The sequence below is a fragment of the Chiloscyllium plagiosum genome, chromosome 26 (assembly GCF_004010195.1).
Source record: "Chiloscyllium plagiosum isolate BGI_BamShark_2017 chromosome 26, ASM401019v2, whole genome shotgun sequence".
NCBI classification, from domain to species: domain Eukaryota; kingdom Metazoa; phylum Chordata; class Chondrichthyes; order Orectolobiformes; family Hemiscylliidae; genus Chiloscyllium; species Chiloscyllium plagiosum.
Window position 1 is genome coordinate 35,882,902 of NC_057735.1, and position 10,080 is coordinate 35,892,981.

Sequence of the window (10,080 nt, forward strand, 5' to 3'; positions counted from 1 at the left end):
AGATTCACCCAAAGCTTTCTCATGATTGGTCTATTTTAAACACTGGCAGTGGTCTGGGAGGTAGTTGCCTGCCTAAACTAATCTCTCAGAATATTTTAGAAGCTAATGAGGAAAATGTGGAATGCACGAACTTAAAATTAAGCTGTTTGATGAAAAAGGAATGCGGAATATTTCAACTGACGATGCAAGAAAAGGAAATAGCTGATATTAATTGAAATGTAAAAGCTGACACAAACATAACTTTGTTCACTCGTAAAGGAAGACAAGTCATCAAGACAACAAGCTTGAAGGTGGCTTGCTAAGAGCGGACCTAATGATATTCAGTTTCATCTGGACCTACATATGATCCCACCGGCATTAACAATCTGGAGAGGGAAGGAGGGCTGTGAGTGATCTAGTGTGTCCAGCTGCTTCATTGGCTTAAATTCATAAGGAGTAACCAGAGTTGAGTGTGGTAATTAGTACCAGAACAAGGGGACTCTTGTCTCACATCACACAGATTGGTCAGGTTATAGAGGCTTCTTTGGAAATTAAGGATACAAGATGGATTAGGAAAACACATCAGCGTTATACAATCAGTGCTTTCTGTTTAAAAAACCTGCATGTTTTGAACTGTTTCAAAGCATTTACATTAATTGAGGATAAAGGGGAAGAGGCGTGGGATGGGACAGTGAGGGTATTTAGGACACAAGTAAACTTCTATTTATTGCTTGGGTGTACATCTTTCCAGGAATGAGGAAAGTCACAAACTTTCCTCATTCCTGAAGAAGGGCTTATGCCCGAAACGTCGATTCTCCTGTTCCCTGGATGCTGCCTGACCTGCTGCGCTTTTCCAGCANNNNCTACCACAGCCATATCTCCTTCCTCAGCACCTGCCTACGGAACCGACTTATCCCGCACGGACTCCGGACTACGTTCCGACCAACAAAACTTGGACCCAACCAGGACAACCAGTACCTACAACAAATCCGAAGCCTCCAGCAACAGACCTCCCTCCGGATCCTCCGCTCCACGCTTGCAGCCATGCGCCGCTACCTACATTCCCTGCAACTCGACCTACCCCAGCTCAGGACAACACTCTCACGGATCTGCAAAGGACCTCTACTGTTCTTCATCCACAGAAGGATCCATAAACTAAACAAACAGTTCCTCCTAGCCATATCGGAAATTAAAGACAGTAAGTACCAAAGACAAACTTTCCTCATTCCTGAAGAAGGGCTTATGTCCGAAACGTCGATTCTCCTGTTCCCTGGATGCTGCCTGACCTGCTGCGCTTTTCCAGCAACACATTTTCAGCTCTGATCTCCAGCATCTGCAGACCTCACTTTCTCCTGTACATCTTTCCAGTTAGCCAACCGCACAATAATTACAATTTTTAAAAATAATTCCTATCTAAAATTTTTTGACACAAAAACTCTTCAGTCCTCTTTTTCATTCTACCTCTTGTCCTTTCTTGTAGGAGTTCTGTATCCAGTTAAACAAATAGATATATGTAAGACTAGAATATAACCCATTGGCAGGTAGAAAGATTGTGGAAGTTAAGAGTTTGTTGCTATACAACTTTATGTTAGTCTATCACTCATGAGTGTGGGTTTCCTCAAGATCTAAGGAGATACAACTGAGATATAATTCAGCTAGTTACCAAAATGTAGTTACCAAAATGCTTTTACCCAAGAGATTCTTTAACACACAAAAGCTTGAGATCTTCCCAAGTTTTTTTTGGACTCATTACAAAACAGCAGCAATTACCATCTGAGACACAGAAGGTATTTATTTACAGTAAAACAATATGCCTTCTAAACTAGATCCTTTACATGGAACACAATTCCCCAAAGGCTTAGCACTTGATAAAATGACAAAACCTTGGTAAGCAAACTGAAAAGCTTTGTAGAATTTTAGTAGAGGAGAGAAGAAATTGGGTAAAACAAAAATGATGTTGCATTATTTTTGCTAAACTATCAACGTTCTTACTGGGACAGTTTTCCATTTGCTGCTGGCTCGCGCTCTCCAATAGAGGTATACAAATTGCAGAATTAAACCGTAACGTATTCAGTTAGATAGGGGTGTTCCTATATATCTGCTGACTTGGTTCAGAGAAATACTGGAGAAAGCCTATCAGGAGGTAATCATCAATCTGCTCAGATTGGATGAACAAATTCTGGCACCCTTTCTTCTCAACTTATGAAACCTCAGCTAGATGAAATTAGTGATTTATGAAAATAGCTTCCAGTTGGCACTGCTGCCTCACAACGCCAGAGACCTGGGTTTAATTCCCACCTTGGGCAACTGTCTGTGTGGAGTTTGCACATTCTGCCCGTGTCTGCGTGGGTTTCCTCCGGGTGCTCCGGTTTCCTCCCACAGTCGAAAAATGTGCAGGTTAGGTGAATTGGCCATGCTAAATTGTCCGTAGTGTTAGGTGAAGGGGTAAATGTAAGGGAATGGGTCTGGGTGGGTTTCGCTTCGGCGGGTCAGTGTGCACTTGTTGGGCTGAAGGGCCTGTTTCCACACTGTAAGTAATCTAATCTAATTGGAATTAGAAGGTAGGAATTATTCCTTGCTTAATATCAAAGGGGCTGTGACAACAAAGGAAAACACACAATGAAAATTATTAGCATAAACACATGCTTAGTGAAGTCCATATTTTAAAACAAACATTTTGGATTCAACACCTGAAAACAACAATTTCAAGTTAAAGGTTTATTATCAAACCTGAGGTAAGAATTAAACACATTATTATAAAATGCAATGACACTTGAGGAATACCATAATTTTCTGGTGCAAGTAGTGTTAAATAAACCTGCAAAAGATAACGGTCATTAATATATTTGTATACAGGACTTCTAAGAACATACTTCCTCTGAATATTTCTCAGCTCGGATCCATTATACTGGTTGTTTTTGTTAACTCAGACAAACTCAAATTCATCTGAACTTCCCTAATTGTACAGAATCACCCACTTACTGCACTTTCCAATCTATTTTAACAGTTATTCATCATGTGTAAAATATCTGGATACATTTCTGAGGGCTACAAAGACCAAGACATCGGGACTTCTCAACATTTGAAGGACAGATTCAATGGCAAAATGATGTAAACTGCAAGATTTACTCAGAAATTTTCAACACTTTAAAAGCAAAGGTTCTTCCAATCTCTGCAATTGTCAAAGAAGTTCTCTCTGTACCTTGGTAGGTTCATCCCGCAGAGGTGTGAAACGTCCTTTCTGAGCTCGCCGCAGCACTGTTGGTGTCCCATAATGATCAGATGGTGCTTCTACGACAGAACCAAGTGGATATCTCAGATCTGTTGAACTGCCCAAGTGAGATCTAAAAGGAAGCACTCTGATTACTCCTTGTAAATAAAGGGCATATTTTTATTAATTTCAATTCATTCAAACATGTTTCTGAGTATATCAGATCATGTGCACACCCTATTATGCCAACTGGAAGCTATTTTCATAAATCACTAATTTCGTCTAGCTGAGGTTTCATAAGTTGAGAAAAAAAGGGTGCTAGAAGGAGTGTCCATCTTTTGCTGACATTTTCATAACTCTTTGTATCTTCTCGCCTTCTCCCAAAAACCATTTTAACTGCTCAAGACATGAGATTAGAAGTGTAGTGATGGGCATTTTATTGATTGACCACTTCCAACTAGATTGAACTTCCAACTAGAATTAAAGACAGTGAGCTGAAACCTTGTAGGGCCACGATCATCAATGGTTATAGCATGAAATATATTTTAGTGTTGAGTGAGTTACTTTATTCAGCTCTCACAACCAGCCCCAGTGACAAGTGTTAATGGGTCATTCTAAAACCAAGCTCTCTGCTGGCCTTCACCTAACTTCCAGTAAATGGCAATCCGTGGTTGAAATTTCAGCACAAGCACCAACTCATTTTAACCCCCAATTCTATTGAATGTGGGGATGATACTTTTATTTGCAGGGAAGTTCAAAACTCTAGGCACTAAAAAGAAGGCATCATTAAAATTTCTTTACTCAGCGTAGCAAGAATGTGGATCTTACAACCAGAAGGAGTGATTTTAGAAAATAGTTTAGATTTAGTTAATGGACCTAGCTAATTGTGTGAAGAAGAAATAAATAGAAGGAAATGTTGATAATAATTTGAAACAAATACAACAGGAGATAATGCAACACCATAAACTTTGAATAGTCTGCTTCTGTATTGCAAATTTGACATCAAAGATATATCTCACATGCACATAAATATGGAAGATGCACTTCAGTTTTCCACCAGTAGTTTTTGATTGAAGTCACTTTTTATCTGAACCAAATCATTGCGGTTGATTTTTTTTATCTCCAAAAATACTGTTACACACAACTGAACTTTCTTTTTTTCCCATCACTGTATACTTTTCATCCACTAGCCACCACCAGTAAATTACCTGTGTTTTCCAATTGATTCATTTACCTGCAGAGCCATTAAGGGAAATGCAGACTATCAAAGGTGAGGGAGAGGGAGGAAGAGTGAAACCAATGTGCAGTTAGAAGAGATAAAGCAATCTACCCTTTGCAGCTCCCACGTCTCTCTGAAGGTATTGGGAGGTATTGGTGGACACCATGTCCTCCCTCTCCAAACCTGCACATTGCCACAGAAGAAGGACAGACAGTTGGCAGCTGTGAATACCTCACTGCTGCTGCCTGGGTCTGTTAACAGCCAACTTGACCAGGCCCAGATGCAGACCCATGATATGCCCACACCCCTCCGCATTGGATGCCCAAAGATCAGAAGCATAGGGCTGAAATGCATCTAAATACAATACAAAAGATTTTTCAAAAAATGTAAAGAGGGGTTGCAATCACCCACAATCAATATATAAATGGTCCACAGACTCCACAGTATCGTAAAATGGACCATTGGGCTGAAAGTCCATGATTCATTGCAAACTGTGGTTACATGGGACTGCTGCATGCAACACCCTCCACCCCAGGTCACCAACGGAAAGTGGAAGGACTCCTGCATCACAGAGCCAACCCTTTCTACAATGGTCTAACAAGCTGCTCAGTTCAAGGACAATTAGGGATGGGCAACAAATACTGACCTTGTTAGCAACATCCATGTTCTCTCAACTAATTTTAAAATATGTATTCTTAGATAGTTTAAACATTGCAGCAACTATGCTTCAAAGTATTGTATTGATTGTAAAGTGTTTAGGAGCTTTATGAGATCATGAATAGTGCAATAGATGTTGAATTCTTCTTTTTACTAAAGGGTGACATATGAACAAATTGCCTTCAATCTTTCCTGTAGAAGCGTCACTTGTGAATAAATATACATTTACTGTTCATTTGCTTCTAACACAGTTATGGTGTTCTTATTCTAAAATGTTTGTTTGTGTTGATTAATTATTTCTAAATGATAGAAAGACAATCTTGGTAGCGACTTTTAAATTTTTTTTCAATGAAGTTTGTGTACTTTTTGTCTTAAATGCAATCAGCTGGTCTTGACTGGTCACATGAAATAACTTCACTTGCTACATATTCAATAAAACTTTGCACAGATATTAACAATGGAAGAGGACAATTCTTACCAAGAGAAATTGGTGAACAAAGGTTTTCATGCTGGAATGTCCCAACTATCCTCAAACAGAACTATGACAACATCACTTTTGCAAGATCAGGGATCAATGTTAGCGTAATTACCGTGGATGCACACTTTCTGCAAATGCTCCTGTCCTCAGTTTCAGCTGCTCCACTTCTGCCCTTAACTTGCCAATTTCATTTGCCAGTCTCTCCTGTGTAAGTCAAAGATGTGCATGTTAAATATTACTGTCAGAAACCTGTGAACAAAAATCTTTGATGTCCAGTACCATTTCACCAGATTAACATTAATATGTGGAACTGTTAGCTATCACATAAACAATATTATTACTCTTGAAAATTCTCTGCTTTAGATGTCTTGTCATAGCTGCACCATTGTACAGGAAAAGCCAGAGAAATTAGGCAATAGAAGTGGTAATGATATGGTTCATCAGAAGAGACTTTGAACACGTGTTTGCTGACAGATGAAAGATAAGGCTGCAAACAGGCTGTCACTGAAAAATGCCAAGAAAATGGAGATTGTGAAAACATGCCCTTGTTGATCACTGAAGATGGGGGTGGTGAATAAAAGTGGCACTGGACTTGGTGGTCACATATGGTGACCACACTTGGTGGTGTAGCATGGGCTCAAAAATGGCATTGGCAGCACAAGCAGCCTTTAAATGCCAATGTGTATGGATACACATAGCCATGTAGAAAAATGTACTTTGTGTAACTTTCCAAAACATTTCCATCAGAGACAAATCTCAGTGAATTCAAGACATTAACTGACCATTTAGTATATGCCAGATGAGACAGTAGCTCAGAAAAAAAAGGATGTTTTCCTTAAAATAGCTCCCTAACAGAGACATGCATCTCAGCTTGATTATTCTGATTTCCCGAGTTTGCCTGATTTATGTTATCAGGGTTAGCATTGTGAATAGAAGCCTACTGTTTCCTCTTTGCAGTCAATCTAAAATAATTATAAACCAATCTGTAACTAAAAAAAAAATCAAAAGTACCTCAAGGCTGCTAGTTTACATTTGCTACATCAGCACACCGAAGGTTAATGGGTTTTGAGACCCAGCTGTGCATTTCAATTCTTTGTCCAAATATTAAATTAATATATTTTCAAAATCAGAGTTATTGCACCTTACAGAAAATAAAAATACACGTTTTTAAGAGCCAGATTATTTCATCTAACTGGATGTCAAAAGGAATTATTTTACATTGAAATATACAGTGACAGATCCCAACAGGTTATTGAAGAGCTTTTGAAAGTAGTGTCACTTTATTAGGAAACCGTTTCAGGAACTGCAAGGGTAATGCATTACACTGGCTTTAAGGCAAACTCAGTTGCTCTGCTGTTATGGGTTTGTTCATAATTTTGTTCCCTTGGGACCCCCTTCTCCTTTAAATCTACCATTGCCATTCCTCTTGTCTGAATCAACCATTTTTTCTTTGTAAACCACCCCTAATTCCAGTGTCCCTTTCCTCTCCAAAGTCCTTGAATATATCCATATTAAAATGTTTCATGTCAAAGTCAAAAATGACATCCTGTATGAGTGGGACAAAAGTAAATAATCCCTGCTCCTCTTCTTGATTCATCTATAACCTCTGTCACAGTTGGCCAGACCATCCTCCCCCAATGCCCCTCCATCAACTTGTGGGACTACACTCATCTGATAATGTGTTGCTGGAAAAGCACAGCACGTCAGGCAGCATCCAAGGAGCAGGAGAATCGACGTTTCGGGCATGAGCCCTTCTTCAGGAATGAGGAAAGTGTGCCAAGCAGGCTAAGATAAAAGATAGGGAGGAGGGACTTGGCGAGGGGTGTTGGAAATGCGATAGGTGGAAGGAGGTTAAGGTGAGGGTGATAAGGTGAGGGTGATAGGCCGGAGTGGTGTTGGGGGCAGAGAGGTCAGGAAGAAGATTGCAGATTAGGAAGAGTGTTGAGCCACGGGGTGGTTGAGTTGGTTGGTCCGGGTGTTCTCTGAAACGTTCCACAAGACCATCGTCAGACCATAGCAACACGACAGCTGGAGGAAGAGCGCCTCATCTTCCGCCTAGGAACCCTCCAACCACAAGGGATGAACTCAGATTTCTCCAGTTTCTTCCTGACCTTTCCGCCCCACTCCCACTCTGGCCTATCACCCTCACCTTATCACCCTCACCTTAACCTCCTTCCACCTATCGCATTTCCAACACCCCTCCCCCAAGTCCCTCCTCCCTACCTTTTATCTTAGCCTGCTTGGCACACCCTCCTCATTCCTGAAGAACGGCTTATGCCCGAAACACCGATTCTCCTGCGCCTTGGATGCTGCCTGACCTGCTGCGCTTTTCCAGCAACACATTTTCAGCTCTGATCTCCAGCATCTGCAGTCCTCACTTTCTCCTACACTCATCTGATACCATTCCTATTTAATCTCATTGTAGCCAGAACATCACCTGCATTGGCTTCTCTTACACTCCTGAACTGTAATACCTGTGGTACCCTAATGATCTAATCTTGGCCCCCTCCTACTTCTCAGCAACATGCAGTCTTTCAACAATATCGTCCAAAAACAGAGCAAGAGTTATCATATCTATGCTGATGACACTTAGCTTGACCTCCCTGTCATCTCTTGACTCATCCACTCCAATTTTTCAGCCTAATGGATTAGAAAATGTTTACTTCAACCAAATATGGGGCAGACTGAAATCATTGTTTTCAGCTGCCACCACAGGTTTGTTACATGGTCACTGATTTCATCAGTTTCCTCAGCAACTGTTTGAGATTAAATCAAACTATCCTCAACCTTGGTCCCATGTTTAGCCACAAGATGATTGACAAAACACACACGCACATCATCACTCCTTTCTCCCTAAATAACATTATCCTGCTGCATCTTCCTTCAGCTGATCTGTTTCTGGTGCACCCTTCAGCCATGCAGTTATTTACTTTTAGACCTAACTATTCCAATACCTGTTCATCATCAACAAGAGTGCAATGCAATGGATCATTTGCCTCAATGAATGCCACTCATCACACAGTAACCCACTTGATTGACACTCCATCCATCATCTTGTACATTATTCCCTTAACCACCAATCCCTGTAACCTAGAAGGATCGAGCAGTTGCTATGAGAAAGCATCAACACCTCCAAATTCCCCTCTAAGCCTGACATGGAACTACATCACTGTTGTTTCATTGTTGCTACATCAAAATCTGTGTCAATTCCGACCAGCACTGTGAGTACTCCTACATTCCAAGGATAGTACAGTTTAAGAAGACAGCTTATCACCATTTTCTTGAGGGTAATTGGGATAGGGAATAAATACAAGCCTAGCCAATGATGTTCACATTCCATGAATGATCTTTTTGAAAATAAAGCAAAACAAGGAACACTAGATATTTTAGACAAAAGGCAATCATTGACATGTCCTTATTATCCAAGGAATTGCAGAGATTTGTACCTTGTCCTGATGATATTCCTCTAGTTGTTTTCTTGTGCTTTCCACCTCTTGTATTAATGTATTCTGAACGGAGAAAAAGAAGATAAAAGAATTTAAGAGATGAAGCTTTGCTATCAACACAGTTATCTTAGACTGTGTCTAATGTTCATTTAAGTGGAAAGTTAATATTATGAGAGAATGAAATCAAACAAACAAAAGAACCAACGCTGTCCAAGCACATCCAACAATTTGGAATATACCTTGCAGTGTTGGGCAGTTTGATCATTGGACTGAAATTAATAGAAAATTGCTAAGTATATATTTAAAACATCATTGTTGTATCTGTTAATTTTACCAACAGGAATATATCCTTTATAGTACAGGGTGGAAAATAAAATAATTTACCTCCAAAACCAAAATGTCAAAGGGCTCCTATGTCACTAAATTTAAGACCACCAGATAAGCTATGCTTATTATATGTACCCCCATCTCCTTGACCAGCTGGTAAAACCTGCCCTAAAGTTCTCCTCTACTCAGTCCTCAAACCCATAAACTCTATAAACTCTTCTAATTTAATGGGGGACTTTAACTTTCCTGATATTGATTGGGAAAGCTATAGCTCTAGTTCGTTAGATGGGTCGGTGTTTGTCCAATGAGTGCAGGAGGCACATATTCCTGACACAATATGTAGATAGGCCAACAAGAGGTGAGGCCATACTGGATTTGGTTCTGGGTAACGAACCAGGCCAGGTGTTAGAATTAGAGGTAGGTGAGCACTTTGGGGACAGTGACCACAATTCGGTGACTTTTACTCTGGTGATGGAGAGGGCAAGAGTTATAGCTGGGGGCAGGGAAATTATGATGCGGTGAGGCATGACTCAGGATGCGTGGCTTGGATAAGTAAGCTTCAAGGCAAGGGCGTAATTGATGTGTGGAGCTTTTTCAAGGAGCAACTATTGAGTGTCCTTGATAAGTATGTACCCTTCAGGCAGGGAGGAAAGGGTCGTGTGAGGGAGCCGTGGTTTAATAAGGAATTGGAATCCCTTGTTAAATGGAAGAGGGCGGCCTATGTAAAGATGAGACGTGAAGGTTCAATTGGGGCGACTGAGAG

General features: G+C 40.4%; 1 protein-coding gene across 8 annotated transcripts in view; it reads right to left on the reverse strand.

The window, feature by feature from the left end:
- The window catches only part of ppfia4 (PTPRF interacting protein alpha 4), a 699,006-nt gene that overhangs the window by 65,579 nt on the left and 623,347 nt on the right, over positions 1–10,080 (reverse strand). For all 8 annotated transcript variants that reach the window (XM_043716872.1, XM_043716871.1, XM_043716866.1 and 5 more), the window contains 3 exons: positions 8,991–9,053; positions 5,657–5,748; positions 3,182–3,323 (listed from right to left, as the gene is read on the reverse strand). In XM_043716872.1, the coding sequence (XP_043572807.1) occupies positions 3,182–3,323; positions 5,657–5,748; positions 8,991–9,053 (297 nt within the window). The remainder of the gene's footprint in view (positions 1–3,181; positions 3,324–5,656; positions 5,749–8,990; positions 9,054–10,080) is intronic.